An 18,938-nucleotide genomic window follows, 5' to 3' on the forward strand; every position below is an offset into this window, starting at 1 on the left:
TCTATGAACTGTACAAAACACACGACTCCTCAATTGTTCTCAAATAGTTTATCTCGTCGCCCTTAAAGGGTCTTACCATTAACTCATCGTCCTTAAAGGAACTTAGCATTAACTCGTCGCCTTTAAAGGGTCTTAGGATTAACTCGTCGCCCTTAAAGGGACTTAGCATTAACTCGTCGTCCTTAAAGGGACTTATAGTCGTGTGATTGTACAATTCATAGTTCACAACTCAATGCACACAACATCTCAATCACATACATACACAATTTATCACATACACTCGATCTCAATCACAATGGTATAATCTCAATTAACACGTTATCACACCTCATGAATCATATACACTTTACCTATGAACTATGCAATACACATAACTACTCAATTGTTTTCAAAATCATTTTAAATTGTCGGTTTCCCATAGTGGATTCCATCACAATACTTGTCGCCTTTAAAGGGTCTTACAATTGTGTGATTGCACAGTTCATAGCTCACAACTCAATACACACATATCAATACACATTTATTTCACCATTTATCATAGGTTCAATTTATCACATACTCATAATTTGAATCACCATTTCATAATCTCAATATAATAATTTATACAAAAGGTTTATCACAATATGGGCAGTAAAACCCCTTAAATAATTTTACACAATTATGTCAAAATTATGGGTCAAAATGCAAAAACATCAAGAACACTCAAGTTTATCAATTGATTCTTATCAAAACATCAATTGGTACGTAAATACAATAATATTGTATTTATAATTGTAAAGGAAAAGTTATAATTTAATAAACACCTCAAAATAAATCTCAATTTAATTCTCTAAGTATTCCTACATATGTTCTCACTAATCCTCAATTGTGAATAACTCATCTCTTACCTTTAAGCGGACTCACATATGTTCTGGCAGCAATAATGACATCTCTAGCAATTTCTGGAGATTCCTCAAGTTTCTCCTCAGATTGCTCTGGTAGGGTTCTTAGAAAGAACGAGAAGTGATTGAAGCCTCCATTTGTACTGTCTTCGTGCGATTCCATTATCTCCCTCCATGAATTTTATCTCGCAAATCCCAACGGTGAAGGTGTGTGGAATTGAATCTCTAACAAAATATCAAAATTTCACGACAATCCAACGGTTAATGACTCCGGGATCATAGTTTTACTAAGAGAATTTTGGGTTTCTGCGGGAAAAGAAAATTGTACAGTGCGAAGTGTATTTCTCTTAGTTAAGCATGATTTCTAAATTCCCAACGGTGGGAAGGCTCGAAATTGAGTTGTGAATGTGGTGCTAAAATTTCACGATGATCCAACGGTGAATGAGCCTTAGATCGTTATATATAGCTAGACTAACCTAGCCTAACATTTCGTTATATATAACTAGGATACTCACAACCTATTATTTATTCTATTTATTTATTTATATTATTTTATAAAAACAAACTCTATTTTATTTCCTATCAAATTAATAAATAAAATATTCTTTTTATTTTCTCTCAAATTATTATTTTAATTAATAGAGTTATTTCTCCTTATTTATTTAATCATAAAAACTTCATTTTTTTCTAAAAATCTATTTATTTATAAATAGATTCTTTTTTAAATTAGTCTAAAAAAAATGGGATGTTACAATTTTGATTAATCAACCATCAATTCTAATAATAAGTAAATTATAGTAAGAAATTCAAATAGTCCAAACCACAATTGATACTGTTCAAATTTTAGTCATCAACAAAACAAAACAAAAAATCTAGTTTAAGGCTTCCCCAAAACAGTGATATAAAGGCGAGTAGCATTTCACACAATTCATTTCTCAATTATTTCCACAAAATGAAGAAAATCATAAAGGAGTAATGCAGGAATTTCTAAGATGATAAGTTCGATAAAAGAATTACTGAAAAGGGATGAAGGAACTGATTTCTATAACAAGCTATGCAATATAATCCTACAAAGAACTCAAGCTATACACGGTAACTGCTACAATCTATGATACAAAAAGCAGACTATAAATTAACACTGTACAGCCTCAAATGGCCAAAAAAAATAGGTATACATTTTTATTCATCTGTCCAACTTCACTGCCAAATGATGATTTGGTTGTGTGCACTATGCCATGACCATGTAAGTGGATGTAAGCAACATCATATTTCTGGTGGAGAGGAGCTAGTAAGCAATTCCATAACTATAGGCACAATAAAGTTGACACACACAAACCACAACATTGACTGTTGAAACAAGAATATGTCAAGATATACTATCTATGGTTAGTGTCACTGACTCTAAAATCATTATCCTTAGCCGCTAAGCGAGCTGTTGAACCGACGGTTGTTGGCCGCAATGATCCTTGCCGCACCATAGCGACGAATTCAGGGTCATTTGTCTTTCCCTCGTACCTTATCCATTGTACCATATCATGATACATGGGAAAGAACCTCATCTGTATTGCTGAGTAAGAGAAGTATGGGATAAGTGTTGAGATGGAAACAAACAATGTCACAATCCAAAAGGAAGGAGATGGTGCAAGAGTTTCAATGAAGACTTTGTAAGCATTTCCAGAAAAGCTGGGAGATAATGCTCCATATGCCAGGAGGAAAAGGTACCATAGAGCAATGGAGCCCCAGATGAAAATATGTTGAATCAAGGTGAAGTAACTTATAGAAACAGCCATTTGCAAGTTCACAACCCAAACCACACAAGTATACATCGTTGCTCCGAGTATGTCCCTCCCAGCGGTTCTTCCCTTCTCATCAAAGGCTTGAATCTCCATTGCCTTTGTGCAGAAGAAGAAAATTATTATGGCACTAATAAAGCCATTAAGCATCCAGCTGAAAATTCGACGCCAGCTAAAGAGGACATTTTGCACACCTTCTTGATATAACATAGGAAACTGCCATGTGAAATGCAAATAACAAGGAATGAACATCAAGAAGTAAACCAGGAACCCCAAATAAAGTAAATCAATGCATACTGTATTTTACTTTGGATACAGCTAAAAGAGGGCTTATTTATAGGTGACTTCTGTGTTTTAACGTTATTGCTACCCTTGACATTGTGTTTTATCATGATGCAACTAAAAGCCACTTGGAAAGGGTAAAAACTAATTAGGTCAACAGGCTGAATTAGGTCTAATGTAGATAAAATCATATGAATTATTGCAAGGTTTTGTTATCTTTTTTGTATGGTGGGTTCTCTCTACTCTTCCATCAATCAGCACAGTATTTTACACCAGAGTAAGGAAAAGTTTCATTTCATAACCATTATGAGAAACACAATAGCATGTTGTAGGGTGAACAGTAAGCTTACCCTTTGACAGTACCTAGAAGACACATCCTGGTCAAAGACCCCAAGAGCAATCACGGGAAGTGACGAAAAGAAGACATTATAGAGTGACAAAAACCAGTCATTGTATGCAGGTTGCCCAGAGAATGATGCGTACACCTCATATAAGAATAGAGTAAAGCCAAATGTGATGTTTTTGTAGAAGAAATAGCATATCTGTAGGAAGAAGAATGAACAAGTTAATATAAATACCAAAGGTTTCAAATTATCTTTTATGGCCTATGGTTCAGTTTGGCAACTCATAAAACTGGTTTAGAATTGTTTAGGATAATCTCGTCATAAATTTAGGTTATTTTTAAACTAGTTTTAAGTTTAACTAAAATTTAGATAAATTAGCATTAAACTAGATCTTCTCAAATCTAATTTAATTTTAAAAAAAACTAGCATGCTTATTGACCTTTCTCCTTTGGACGAATAAGTGGTTCCTAAAATTATTTAATCAAAACCACCCTAAGATTTAGCTGAATGAGAGAAATGGGAAAATGGAAGATTTAAGTAGTTTTATTTCAAAATTGGCTTCCATAAGAACCATTTTTTTTCTTAAATATCGGTAGTTACCAAACACCTTATATTTTTAAAAAATGGACCAATTGCTCTTTTATATATAGAGAGAGAGGAGAGATATCAAATTATACCGGTGTAACTTTGACAACTATTACACCATTCTTATAACTTGATATAGAGTGTGATTGTTTGTGTCAAAATTGAACAACAAGAAGAACAAGAAGAAGGTAATCAAATGATTTATATTTTAGTATATTTTGAAATGTTTATATTACATTGATTTTAATTTATATGAAAGAGGTAGCAAATGATTTTGGATTAATATAAAATTTTGCATATGTAATCTATGTGAAAAAAACTTTCAATCCAATGGTGAGTTTTAAGAAAACATTAGCCAGTTAAAGGTTATAGAATGGTATAATAGTTGTCAAAGTTACACCGGTGTAATTATATCCCTCCTCACACACATATATATAAAGAGAGGACATATCATATGAGAGTGAGAGAATTAAATCTAAACTGTATAACCAAACATGGACGGTCAAAATTTAATGTCATGTGACTTTTTAACATTAAATTTCAACCCTCCATGTATGGTTTTATGGTCCAGATCTAATCTTCTCACTCTCATATAAGATGTTCCCTCTCATAAGATACGTCTTCTATATCTATATATATATATATATATATATATATATATATATATATATTCAAAGTTCCCAAACATCCCCTAAATCTATAGAATGTTGAGAAGTGGATATAAGAGTAGCAATACCATTGATGAGATCCTTCGGTAACACCAATGTCCATGTACAAGAAGTAATCTTTCTAAATAACGAAACTGTGCAATAGCAATATCACTAGACATAACCGCCTGAGAGGAAAGATAACAGAAAGAATTAAAATAATTGTGTAAGGAAAAAAAAAATTAAAGAACAAAACACAAATAGTTTCTCAATTTGCTGAGTACCTGCATTCCTTCAACGCCACTGATTCCAATCCCTATATCTGCTTCTTGAAGCATTCCCACATCATTAGCTCCATCACCAATAGCTAATGTAGTTTTACCAGTACCAGATTTGACTAGTCTAGTGACCTTTAAGAGAGGAACCAATAAATAAAACATTAATTTTGAATGCTAACTAGAATCATTATCAGAATTAAAACAAAAATGAGGACATGATGCCAAATAGAGAGGAAGAAACACAATAGATTGAATCATACCAGTGCCTTCTGCTTCGGTGAGGAACGGCAGCAAATAACAGATGCACAACGAATTGCAAGGTCTAGAAACATGTTCTTCATAGTATCCTCTAGCGCATAAGTAAGTGATTTTCCATCAATAATTAGAGCAAATGCTTGCTGAGAGGTTCCTCTGGAGGCAGTAAGCTGTTGAGCAGCTTCAGATATTTGATGGCGGATACTTTCTCTTGAAGCCTAATGCATGAATCAGCATAAAAACGTCAGAAACTCAATTTTTAACTCTGGTTTCGCTAAGATGCTTACACAACAAGCAATCCCTTCCAACACATTACACAGGCAAAGAAAAGATTTAATGTGTAAAAACAAAAAGGAAAGAAACAAAATAACAGAATCCATTCATCATCCTTCTTGCATCTTTTAAGACAAAAGTAAACAATGCTGTGCAAATTCAGTTATTGGAAATTTGAAATTATTAATATCACTCTGTCAAGATTCTTTGTTTACAAAACTGGAATGGAAAAATCCATGAAATATAAGTTCAAATCATCAGCAATGTAAAGCAAATACAATGCACGCATCAAGTCACCATGTTAGAAGACCGTATTGGTTTATCATAATAAGTAAACATTTTGTTAACATGCAAACTACACATAGTATGCAAAGTGCAAACTGCATCATCATAGATAAAAGCTACATATTGAAATTTACTTTACCTTGACAATAGCACCCTTGTCTCCAGCCTTCTCCAATGTTTTAATATCTGGAGTTTCCAAATGAATGATAATCTGCTTCATTCCTTGTCTAAGTAAACTACAAGAAAACCTGCAATTGTTTATTGATGTCAGACATCTTGAGAACCAATTATCACACTGAAGCCAAAGTTAAAAAGGCACAATCACTGTATTATACCCAATATTGATAGCAGTCTCCATTTTATCCCCAGTCAATACCCATATCTTAATTCCAGCTTGGGCAAGCTTGTCAATGCAATCAGGAACCTAGAAAAACAAGGAGATGCATCATTTCAAGTCCAGTTACAGCTGATAAATCTTCATATGTAAACATTTATTTCTCCTACTCACCCCATCTTGGAGCTTGTCCTCTACAGCAGTGGCACCAAGAAGGATTAGATTCCTCTCAATCTTATCTGATACTTCCTCAATCAGTGTTTCCCGATCTTCGCTAATCGAATTCTTCGCCTGTGAAATTTTGTTGTCAAACTCCTTGTATTGGTTTTCATCAAGTTCACGAAATGCTAGGATCAAGGTCCTTAGACCTGCATCAGCATATTCATGCACATGTTCCATGGTTTTCTCTTCAAACTCTCTCCCATCCTTGGCAAGCCTCTCAAACATGACACTGCATGAAAATATGGCGGGTTAAATGCAACTGTAAGAACTCCAAAATACTATTGGTTACAGATTAGTTTATCACAAACCTGTCAGCACCTTTACAGAGTAGGAAAATTCTCCCTTCTTCATCTTTCACTATCACTGACATTCGCTTCCTTGAGCTATTGAATTCTAAAATATTAAGAAGTTTGTACATCCTGAAAAAAAAATAGTATATACCAGATGCATTCTGCATTACTTGCATTTCAAAAAGAAGTTACCATAAACAATATTTGAATTAGGAACACTGCATTATTAAAGATATTTTAGAAGCTATCACACAACAATTGTAATCATGTATAATGTGAAATCCCCTATTTCAAACACCATCACAAAATAATAAATAAATTCGCCAAGTGGAAAAGATGGCCAGGGCAAAAGTTTAACCAGTTTTTTCATCCATATTAACTGTTAAGATGTCCCACATTGGTTAGAAATATAGCCAAAATACTCCTTATATAGCTTGGAAAATCTTCCACCCTCAAGCTAAGCTATTGGGGGTCATCTTAGGCCTAGCCCATTTTTAATTTTAACTAAAAGAAAATGTTGCCTCCATTTATACCTTGTAAAACAATATCATAACATCTTTGGGGTCCACAGATCTAAAACACATAAGTTCACTTATTCTATAAGCAGCTTTGGTCTACTTGGTCAGTCATTCTGGGAGTTGAAAAATACTATAATTTATTGACTAAGATCAGCAGCAGAAGGTAAGAGTTGCTACTTCGAAGCACTTTTTGTTGAAATTAACTGCTGTTATTACAAGACTTGTAATATGTCATTGCATGCGCCTTCTTCAGTTAGAATTCAACTTTAAACTTCTTATGTTGATTAACACTCAAAAATGCAACATTTAAAATCTGTAGCTACTAAAGAAAGAAACCAATTAATAAAAACTGACCTTTCAGTTTTGTCACCAGAAACTGGATCCAATTCATACATTGATAAACTAGTCTGAGTCCTTTTAAAGAATTCAAAACCAATTTCTCTAGCTGCTATCACAAATGCTGCTTCATCTGGAGATTCAGTTTCATATGAGATATTCCCTGTGTCTTCATCAACTTCTGGAATGGCTGTATGGCAGATTGCTAATAAGCGAAAAAAATTCTGGATAACATTAGCATAAGGCTCATTAACCCAATTTCCATTCATTATCCTTTCATCTGAAAAGTTAAATCCTTTTATGGGAGCATTTCTGACAGGAGAGCTCCTTGTGTCATCAATCAAAGGATAACCATTTTTTCTATTCATTGCCCTCTCAACCTCTGTAACACCACGGCCATAAGCTACCCCAGCAATGGAACATTTGATGAACTCCATCGAGTTGCAGGTCAGAGTTCCAGTCTTATCAGAAAGTATTGTGTCAACTTGGCCAAGTTCCTCATTCAAGTTTGAAGTACGGGCATGGGCTGGTTTGTCAGCATCTTCATAGTACATGTGGATATCTTGATTGATGAAGATGCTCTGAAGGACTTTGACAATTTCTATTGAAACATACAATGAGATGGGAATGAAGAAACCATATAACATTAAGGCTGTCAAAAAATGAAATATAGCAGCAGCAGGTGCTCTTTTAGGATCAAAGAAAATTGTAGAATCATCTGGTCTAAGGTACCACCTTTTCATCAATCCATTGTCCAAGTCATCTTCAGTTGCAATGCCAAAGAAAATAGATCCAACAAATGCCATTAGAAACAAAATACAAAACAAGAAGTAGATAACCCTATCCATCTTCTTCTCAACCTTGCTTCTCTTTGAAGGGGCATCAGTGGAATTTTGAATGACCTTCGTGTCATGACCAGTGAAGATGACAGCACCGAATACGTAGTCTGTGTTACGAAGTTTAGAGTCTCTGAGAAGAAGTTGCAGAGGAGAAAGGGGATATTGTTGTTCTTCATACTCCATGCTCCCAACAAATGAATATAAATTTGCATTTGGGTCTTCACATTTGACTGTAGCCTTAAAATCACCGAAATGAAAGTCCTCATGTAAGGAAGAAATTACTTCCAACCCTTGTTTTAACTTCAAATTTGTCTCCCCATCCAAGTTCATGGTCTCAACATAGCAGAATGCATCCTCATAACTGGATGAAAGCAGTAGGAGGTCTGCAGGGAAGAATTCATCCTTCATTATCTTCACTATATGCCCCACCTTCAGATTCTTCCACTCAATATATTCAAAAGTTCCATGCCCTTTATGCACTTTAACTCTTCTACTATTCACCTCAATATCCTGCAGCAGGATTCCACTGGCTAGGTTATGAACCCCAACAAAGCTAAATGATTATTGCTTTATTGTTTTCTTAATATAAATAACTAGTGATATATTACTTTAATTTCAAATAGATATTTATTTAAACATAAAAAAAACGGAAAATCATAATCATATTAGCATAGACAAGAGGACTTAAAATGCAGGGAATATTGTGGCAAAAAAAAAATATTATAGACACTATTTTGGACATTCTGGTTTCTTACCACACTGTCATTTTATCAAATTATTAAGAATTTTCAACTCCAGTTATAAATTTAACTTGGAATCCGGGAGATAATGTTAACTACTGGATTTATGAACAAAGAGTTTAATAATAGCACTACATCCTTTTCAAACAAGACATAGTAAGGATCTGAACAAAAAAGCTGGAATCTTCCATAAACTGACTACCATTCCATAAAAGGAAATAAAGAATCATTGTATAGTCTCCCTCCACCTTCCAAGAAAACAACAATTTTCTTTTAAAAATTACTGATACTCTTCAAGCCATGGGGTTCTATCCATCCCCCAATAGAGTTTACAGATATAATAAGTTGTTAAAAAATATAAATCAAATTAAATTTATAATCCACACAGTTGTGCTGCAGGGTGGAAGACAAAAAGGTTCAAGAGCCTCACTTTTAATAAAATGAAACTAAACTCACAAGCAACTATGAGGGTAAAGTAGAAGACAGAAGAATCTAGTACCTGCTTTTTCCTTTGGAAATCTTCAATCCCCTCTTTGATCATAGTTGCCCCAACAATAATAATCAGAGGAAGGATAGCACTGACAGCTGTATAAGGAGCAAGTTTTGTGAAGGCCAAGATGCCAGTTACCAAAAAATAGAAATTAGCCACCCTCCTAAACTGCTCAAAAAGTGACTTAGGCAAGAAAGAAGCAAGAGTATACTTTGTGGAGCTCACATAATTATCAGCATAACTCCTTATCCCGGCCTCAAAGCTCTCTGGCTCATTGCAAAACACCACCCTAGAATACCCTCTCCCTCCAATATGTGAATGATCCTCCTTGAGTGATTGTTTCCCACATGCAAATGAATAGATCTTGCTAAGATGCAACTTCCTTCTCCTCTCACCCCTCATTCTTCTCCTCCCCAAGTCCACCATTCAATCCGCCAATATCCAAAACCACAAAGAAAAAGAGAAAGAAAAAAACCCTTAGAAAGAAGAACACTACTTGCTCCACCCCCTAAACACCAGAGCCACCAAAGACAACAACTACCAAAACTAACAACCTCACCAAGTCCTTTTCAAACCCAAGCTCACTCCTCAAATTTCAAAATATAATAAAATAAAAACCCTCAATGCACCCTACCACAACCCCCTCTTCAAGCTCAACCACAATTCACAACCCCAAATACTCAAAATCCCTCTACCCAATTAAGGGTCAAAGAAACTGAAGAAAACAAACCAAACTAACAACCCCAAAACTAAATAAATATATATATAAAAGGCTGATCACAGAAGAATAAGAAGAAGAAAAAAGAATATTGCAAAAGCTGACACCAAAATAACAGAAAGGTTCAGAGATGCTAGAATGTGTGTGTATGTATTTACTGTTGAGGAAAAGCATCAACTATCAACTATATAACATATTTGCAGAAAACAAAAAACACCCAGAATAAGACACGTCAAAGGGTGCCTAGAAAATGGGTGAAGGAATCGACTTGGGAAGAGAATGTTCGAGGAAGCCAACAACACCAACAAAGACAGCGAATGAAAATTCACCATTTTTGGTAATGATTTATCAAAGTGTGACACATTCAGAAGAACACGGTAATGGTGAAAATGGTGACAAGAGCGTTGAACAAAGACTAGGATTGGATCTCGCATTTTTCATTGGACGAGCATTACCCTTCAGAAGAATTCAAATTTGCGCCACTTTTCCACGGTGCCATGGGAAAATGGGGCATCCAAAAAGTTCAACGAAGGGGAAAGAAAGAAAATTAAAAAAAAAAATCTAAATTCAAAATTATAGGGGAAAAAATAAGTGAAATGAAAACGAAGAAAGAAAGAGAAAGTTCTATTTGTTATGTTTTCTTCTCTGTTTCGCGGGAAAGCTATGGAGCTCATCAATGGTAACAGACAACTCTCTCTCTCTCTAGAAAACTTCACAGCTAATTGATGCAATACATTGAAAAAGAAGAAGAAACAACTAAGTAAATAACTAATTTTATATAATATTAACAATAATGTGATGTTGTTTAAAAAAAATAACATTAATGTGGTGTAATAATAATAATAAATATAAGAAAAAATATAATAAATTAATGGATTTGAGTAATCAAGTGTGCTTAAAATATTGATTAAAAAATTATTGTAAAAATTATAAGATCAAAAAAATTATAAAATACGTAATTATATATAAAGATACTAATTAATATTTATTTAAATTAATTGAGTAATTATTGAGTACACCATGACAGGGGGAAAATGGAAAAGAAAACACGCCGGTTTTGACTCTAAGCAAAATTGGACAAAGAGAAAAAATTAGGTGCGTGCATGAGCAGAATTGAATTTGGTCAAGTGGGAATATTAAGGTATGAAATTGAGAATAATTGAATGACAGTTAACAAGATCTACTTTTATTTACATTTTTTTGATAATAGCAACATCTATTTTTAAGTTTAGTAGAGTTTTATTATTTTCAAGGCTGTTTTTAAGTCTTGGTGCGGAAAGGAAATAAGGGAATCCATTATTGCATACAAAATGGTAAAAAGAAAAAAAAAAAGGATTATTTACTATTTTAAAATGAATGTAATGGAAGTTACAAAATTATAAGATTTTTTCGTATTTGATTGTTGTTGATAGTGAATTATTAGTTATTATTTTTACCTTGTAAATCTCAAAGAAAACTTTTTTCTAAAAGATGAAAGTTATTTTTAAATTGGTGTTTTAATAAAAGGCTGAATTATAATTTTGATTTATCTTTTATTCTTGTTCATTGATTTTAGTTTTTTTATAATTTTAGTTTTCGTATTTTGATTTAATTCTCAAATTTTACATACATTTATTTTTTTATTTGCATATTTTAACTAATTAAATTATTCTTTGATATAATTTAAATGAATATGTTAAATAGAACAACTAAGAGAAATAAAACGTTCAAAAAATTGAGGATTAAATTAAAATTATATATTTTTTAAAAATTTAGAAACTAAAATCAAGAGAGAAAAATATGAAGAACAAAATGGCAGATCATAGATTAAAGGGAGATCAAAATCACAATAAGCTTTAATAAAATTATCAAATTTTACTTTTACGTTAGAAATTAAAATAACTAACTTGGAGACTAGAGCTCTCTTCCCCTGTAAAATTGGGAGCATGAGCAAAATTAGATTCAGGTGTCTTGGCAGTTAGGATACGTAATATTAAGGTGTAAAATTATAAATAGTTAAATGAAAATTATTCAGGGTTTTGAATCTAGAAATGAATTTAAATGAAATTTATTAACAATAATACATATGTTTCACATTCAAAATAAAAGTTTAAATTTACAATACGAAAAGGACAAGTTAAAGAATTAAGGATATTTCTAATTAATAACTTGAAATTGACAGTTGTTTGGAATTCAAATTACTATATTTGGTGATTTTAAATTAAAATCATATTTTTATTATTAAACTGTAAAAGAATACTATGTTATTTTAATAAGTGTATAATAACAAAAAAATTAAAAAAAAATAATTAATTTTATGATTGAATAGAATATTAATGTTTTAACATTGTATATTTTGATCAATAGTTATATATATAAAAATTATTTACACTAGAAAAATAAATAATATTATTTTATCAAAAACGTTTTAAATATTTTTCAAATTCACTTTCTAGCAAAAATTAACTTAAATAAATAAATTCAAGTAAAATTAAATTTACAGAATATAATTCGAATTTCTTCTTTTTTTATAGAAAAAAGGAGCTTATTTCATGTCATTGGTGATAAATGAAGAAATACAACTTGGAACATGCTCAAACACTTGGTTACTAGCAATATAATAATTCGAACTTGATGGAATAAAAAAATGGCTTTCATGAGATAAAAATGTATCAAGGTATGAGTTATCAACACGCACGCTTAATGGGTCAAACCTTAATTTTTATTTTATTTTTGTAGGAATTGATTCTTATTCAAACCATTACTTTGTACGTTGTTAACTTGTTATGTTTTGCACCCTTTTTTTTCTATCTTGGTTTATTCCGTACGTTGACCCTTGACAAGTTCTTTTTATTTTATTTATTTTTGAGTTTATGGTTTGTTGTGTGCACGAGATGCGCGGAGACACGGAACTTCGAAAATGACAAAAATGAAGTTTTTAACGAAAGAGTGCGAAACGAAACCATGTCTTTTGTTTGTTGGTGAAGACAAGGACGGAATAATGAGGCTTAATTGGTTCTTGAAATTTTAAAACTAATTAATTTGATTTTAAATTTTTAAAAATTTGACGATTAAATTAAATCATATAAAATAAGTTGATGATCAAATTGATTTATTTTAATATATATATATATATATATATATATATATATATATATATATATATTATTTTACGTTATTCTATTATGAACTATCAAACTTTTTTATATTATTTTATGTTATTTTTTAAGTATATAAACTATTAAACTTTTGATTAAAATCTAATTTTCGTCTTCATATTTTCTTAAATTCGTGATTGTAGTCTTTTTATTTTTAATAGAGACATTTTGTTTCTCTTTTAAAAAATTTGTAATCTTAATTTTCCTATTTTTTTCTATTTGAGACATTTTATCTCTCATTTAAAAAAAGATCTAAGTTTAGTTTTCTTGATCAATTTAAGATTCGTTGATTGTGTAGTTCTTTAATTTCTTTTAATAAATTAAATGTTTTAACAATTAAATAGTTTTAAAAAAATGTCACGTAAATAATAAACAAATACATGTAAGTGGACATTTATAGAATACTTAGATCAAGTTTAAAATTAACTAAGGATTAAAATTGTAGATTTTTTAAAACTTGGAGATAAAATTTTCCAATTAAAAAAATAAAAACTAAAATTATAAAAAATTTAAAAATAAAGAATAAAATATCTAAAAGGGAAGATTAAAAAAATAGAAGAATAAAAATTTTATTTTAGGCTAAACTTTTTTATTCTTTTATGTTATTCAATTCTTATTAATTAGGTTAATGTTTATTAATTATTAACTTTTGGTTAAATTAATCATTTGGTGATTTTTTTACTTTCTATATTTTAATTATCTTTTAATCTATCTGTAATTTGAAAATGATAGGGACTAAAGAAGTAAAAATCATGAAAACTAAAAAAATCACTGTCAAAACTACTGGACTAAAAGAGAATTAAAATATAAATGATAAGGATTAAGAAGATCATTTTCAAATTATAGAAACTAAAAAGATAAGAACCATAAAACTATAAGAACCAAATGAATAATTTAACCTCAACTTTTTAACTTTTAGTTAATTTATTCACCAATTTTACCATATTTTTTTTTGGCTGAATTGTCCAGCTAAAGAGCCACAGACACCAATCAATTAATTCCCAACTTGGGTATCAATAAAAACATCATCCTTCATCATGGAGTTTACAACAAAATCTGGATCTAGTTAAAATAACAAACTTCCAAAGATAAAGGATAGATCATATTTGGCAAAAGAATCAGCCAATGGCCTGCGAATATGGCCTATGACACAATTTTGAAATTAAGCCTTCGGCTTAAGAATTTCCTATGAAACAATTTTGAAATTGAGCCTTCAGCTTAAGAATCTCTTCAAGAAGATCTTTGAAATTGCTCCTTGTATGCTCTCCATCTAATTTTACCATAAGTGTGCTTGAGATGTTATTATTTAATAACGCTCTCTGTAATTAACAATATATTTTTTTAACATATTTTTTTTAAAATATACTCTTTTTAATTGAAATTTATAAATTATAATTTTTTTTATCTCTGTCTGAATTTTATAATTTTTGATAAAAAAAATTAATCAATAATAAAAATTTATTAAAAGATATATAGCATTTCTCCTTCTCCAACGTTAATATATAAAAGTAGTTTTTTATTTATTTTAAGAAGCAAATTTTACTTCTTAAAAAAATACTTATATAAAAATAGGTATTTTAATATTATTTTTTTAAAATTTAAACCGACTCATCCGTTAAAATAAAAAATCGGATTCGGAAGCAATTATTACAAAGACCATGAGTAATTCAATAATTTAACTATGGGTCATGCTATTATTGTTTGTAGGGTTTAGATATCTTCCAATTATGGTAATTGTATTTCAGAGTAGATATAAAAAAAATCAAAAGGAAAGGACAAATTCTCAAGCATGTCTGTTTCACAATTAGGCAGATAAGACATAAGTCATAATATAAAATTCATAACTAAGATTAATTTAGACATATATTTCAATTTCATTAAATGAAAGCGATATTTTTTTATATATTTTGATATACCAATCTTATTGATTAACCTCAAAACTGCCACTATCTTGTTCTTTAATTAATTATATAACAAAATTGTAACCAAACCTTCATTATTTCTTTATTTATTCATTTTGAAGAGAAATGACAGGCACGTATACGTATTCTTGCATTATCTATCTTGTTCGATTATGAACTGCTTGACTTCTGTTACTCCATAATAGAATGTTTTTTTAACCTATTTCGTATAATTTATATTTATAATCAATTTCTTGCCCTTGACGTAACCTACAATAGACTCACCATTCACCAAATATACTTCTATTTGTTTTCTTCTCATGCTAGCTGGTTGCTTTGGTGGACAAAATCATCAATATCCCAATTGACATATCCCTTTTATATCATTTGTTTTCTCCTTTCCCTTGTATTGATCATGTTATTTAGGGTATATTTAGAATGTAATTTTTTGTTAAGACAACGAAAATATATCTTTTAAATAAATAGAATTATATAATATTTGTCGATATGAAGAAATTATTAAGATGTTAAATTTATATAACCTATCTTTTTATTTTTTTTAAAATTATCTAATTAAAAATTAATATTTATTAAGAATAACAAAAATTTATTCTCCTGTCTCTTTTCTTCTAAATTTTAATGTCCAAACATATAGTTAGTTAATTTTATTTGTGTGATATTTTATGTCCAAACAATTGTTTTCTCTAATTTGATTTCTCCTCCCCAACGCTCATTTAAATTTATTTATTTTTAAAATTAAAATACTAAAATAAATGTAAGTTTAAAACTACAATTTAAAGTATGTCATTTTGAACCACCATTGCATTTATTATTATTTTAAAAATTTAAAAAATCATTAATACATCTTCCCCTTTTGGCAGCCTACTAACGCTACCACAGGTCATAGATCTTCTCCAAAAGACTCCACTAGGAGACTTTTTTTGTAATTCTCTTCTTTTGCTTCTTCTTCACATACATTCCACTGTTAAGTAGAGCAAAAAAAGACACTCTTGTGGAGCTTAAAACAATGTCATCGAGACATCTAGAAAGCGTGTCGCTCTCAATTGGCCTCGAGAGGAAGAAAGCCTTCCTCCCTCTCTCTCTCTCTATTTCTCTCTTAAGCTACAAATAAAAATAGAAGAACTTTTTCAACAACCACATGCATGGTTCCTTGAAAAAGCTAGCATACTTGGTTGGGTTGATGATGCACTAGTTAGGTTAGGAACAAAATTTAAAGTCGAAAATGAAAGAGCAAAGGGTTTATTATTTGCTACATAATTCACATAATCTTGACAACATCAACGTCCCATAGGATCCAATCCTACATAGCGGTCCTATGCAGAATATTGTGCATGATAGAGTTCTTTCACGATGACAAACCACCATTGGCTCAAAGGAAGTTCTCATGACGGGTCTTATGAGCTTCATGTCCCCTCTATCCTTAATGGGTCTAGAAAACCTTAACAAGAAGTCTAGAGAACCTTGTGTCTTGTGTCATGCCTGACAAAAAAAGATGATTATAGATAGTGAGACACTTACTAAAATAACTCTTCAGGTGAATTATGCTATCGTGAATGATACTTGTTTGTGTATGTATACAACTAATAAAGAAGAAGACTTGATTTTAATTTGTTCAAATTCTTCAATTAATTTATTTATGAAAATACTTGCGAACTTTTCACGTTTCAAAAGCTAAAGCTAACGCTCACAAGTTCAAGATAGAATGTATATTATAAAATGAGGTCAAATGGATAAGAAAACTATATGCCTATGGAAGAAATGTAGTTTTATCGAAGATATATGAGTGTGGGCAGTGACTTCTGTTGGACATGTGGCCTCAGAAATCTTAAGAAGGGGTGAAATAATTTTCCACTAACAAACTTTTAATCCCCTTCTAAAAGAGATAGGCTCAAAATGCAGAAGAAGCAGCAATCAATTTAATAATGTTCTTTAAACATGCAAGACAAAATTGATTGCAACAAAATAAATGAGATAAGGGAAGAGAGAATGCAAACACAGTTTGATACTGGTTCGGCAAAGTCCGTGCTTACGTCTAGTACTCAAGCAACTCACTTGAGATTTTCCTTTCTCTTTGTAAATTCCTTTACAACTTTTGAACCACACAGAGACAACTCATCTCTTGTGTTCAAGAATTCTTACAACTTAAGAGACCATCGGTCCCTTAATCAATCTCTTTGTATAAGAAGAAAGAAGAGGAATTCTCTCTTGAAGAGAAAGATATTACAATTGAAGTCCATGGATGAACTCTTAATGGATTTGCAAGTATTTGCCTAAGAGTTTCTTTTGAGAGAGCATTTGGCAATGAAGTTCTCTTGAAATATCTCTCTCATTTCCTTTTAAGAGGATAAGACGTTTTGAACAAGCAAAACTCTCTCTTCAAAATTCGTGCCCAAGTCACCTATTTATAGGCCTTTGATGGTCATTCACAAATCTGATCAAAAGATGTGGCTGTTGGCAGATTTTCTGAAAACTCTCCACTGGTAATCGATTACAATGTTTGTGTAATCGATTACACAGTTATAATTTGAAGGGTAATGATTTTTGAATTTGAATTTCCAGAGTTCCGTTGCTGGTAATCGATTACAAACATATGGTAATCGATTACCCTTTTCAACAGCTCTTTTTCAACCTTCCCTTCTAGTAATCGATTACCAGAGCCTTGCATGACTTTGAAACCCTTTGATTTGAGGCAAGGCTCGATCTTTAGTGAATCTTGAAACAAAGCTTTGTTTGTTGAAGCGATCTTGAATTAATCTTGAAGCAAATGCTTATCCTTTGAAGCGGTCTTGTTTGATTCTTCTTTGGCATCATCAAAATTCATGTATTCATACATTCACAACTTACCTTGGTAAGGTATGCATTAACCTTAACCTCTATCAAAGTTCGTCCACCCATCTATTCTATAGGTCTATTTGGTGTTAGCCACCACAAAAACCTCCAGCACTCAATTGAGGGCCCACTAAGCACCCATAACTTTCGTGCATAATCACAACAACAACAACAAGTCAGCTCATACACACCTTTGAACCCACCATCTCACTCATGGTTCGTCTCAAGGATCCAAGTTTCTCCAACAACAACAAGTCATCCCATACACACTAAAAGGTTCATTAATCTTCTTAGGAGGCAGTTCTCAACACTCTGATAAGGCATTCAAAGTCAAAGCATAGAGGTAGTACTCAAGAAGACACCCTATTAAGCGAGACTCCAGGTCATTTTAGTAGGACAGAGTTCTAGCGTGAAATTCACCCTCCCAAGTATACATTTTTGAATAATAATAAAAAAAATCTTTCTAAAGGACATAACTAACTAATTTCCACACACAGGGACAATTCCAACTTCAAGGTTCACACTTACATAACACACCTCATCATCTTATCAGCAATAACTAATTCATCTTAACATTATTATAAATATTTCAGTATCAACATAATCATGATCATCAATTTCAATACCATAAGAGTTCACCATATCATAAATTCATCATTCTTAAATGTGCATCACCAGTCATGAACTCACCAATAATCCATAAGTCAAGTAAGACATTCACACCTTGAACGCTTACCATCAAACATCAAAACCCCATATGAATGCAAATTACATGATATTAGCATACAACCAACTTCATTCATCTCAAATTAGTTCATAAAACAAAATTAATTACATTTGAGCTCCATTTAGAGAATTATATTGGGACATGTAAAATAAACTAAGTTCCCTTAAGTTTCGTGCTTAAGCCCCAAAAATTTCATGCTTAGGCATCAAAGAT

The 18,938-nt window shown here is 31.4% G+C and overlaps 1 protein-coding gene across 1 annotated transcript; it reads right to left on the reverse strand.

The window, feature by feature from the left end:
* Positions 1 to 1,894: 1,894 nt before the first annotated feature.
* LOC100785037 (putative phospholipid-transporting ATPase 9) lies at positions 1,895 to 10,860 on the reverse strand. Its single transcript, XM_003518774.5, has 11 exons — positions 9,402 to 10,860; positions 7,342 to 8,672; positions 6,488 to 6,598; positions 6,132 to 6,408; positions 5,959 to 6,047; positions 5,763 to 5,871; positions 5,071 to 5,283; positions 4,817 to 4,942; positions 4,622 to 4,720; positions 3,307 to 3,498; positions 1,895 to 2,890 (listed from the first exon to the last, which is right to left on the reverse strand). The coding sequence occupies exons 1-11, from the start codon at positions 9,816 to 9,818 to the stop codon at positions 2,258 to 2,260; spliced, it is 3,597 nt and encodes a 1,198-aa protein (XP_003518822.2). The 5' UTR covers positions 9,819 to 10,860; the 3' UTR covers positions 1,895 to 2,257.
* Positions 10,861 to 18,938: the final 8,078 nt, after the last annotated feature.

Source organism: Glycine max, chromosome 2, assembly GCF_000004515.6.
Source record: "Glycine max cultivar Williams 82 chromosome 2, Glycine_max_v4.0, whole genome shotgun sequence".
NCBI lineage: Eukaryota > Viridiplantae > Streptophyta > Magnoliopsida > Fabales > Fabaceae > Glycine > Glycine max.

Excerpts from the sequence above, each read along its gene's own strand:
- LOC100785037 (XM_003518774.5), bottom strand. The coding sequence starts at position 9,818 with ATGGTGGACTTGGGGAGGAGAAGAATGAGGGGTGAGAGGAGAAGGAAG. Across the intron at positions 6,599-7,341 it reads TCTGGTGACAAAACTGAAAG|GATGTACAAACTTCTTAATA; the intron begins GTCAGTTTTTAT and ends TTTTTTTTTCAG. Across the intron at positions 4,943-5,070 it reads CACCGAAGCAGAAGGCACTG|GTCACTAGACTAGTCAAATC; the intron begins GTATGATTCAAT and ends CCTCTCTTAAAG.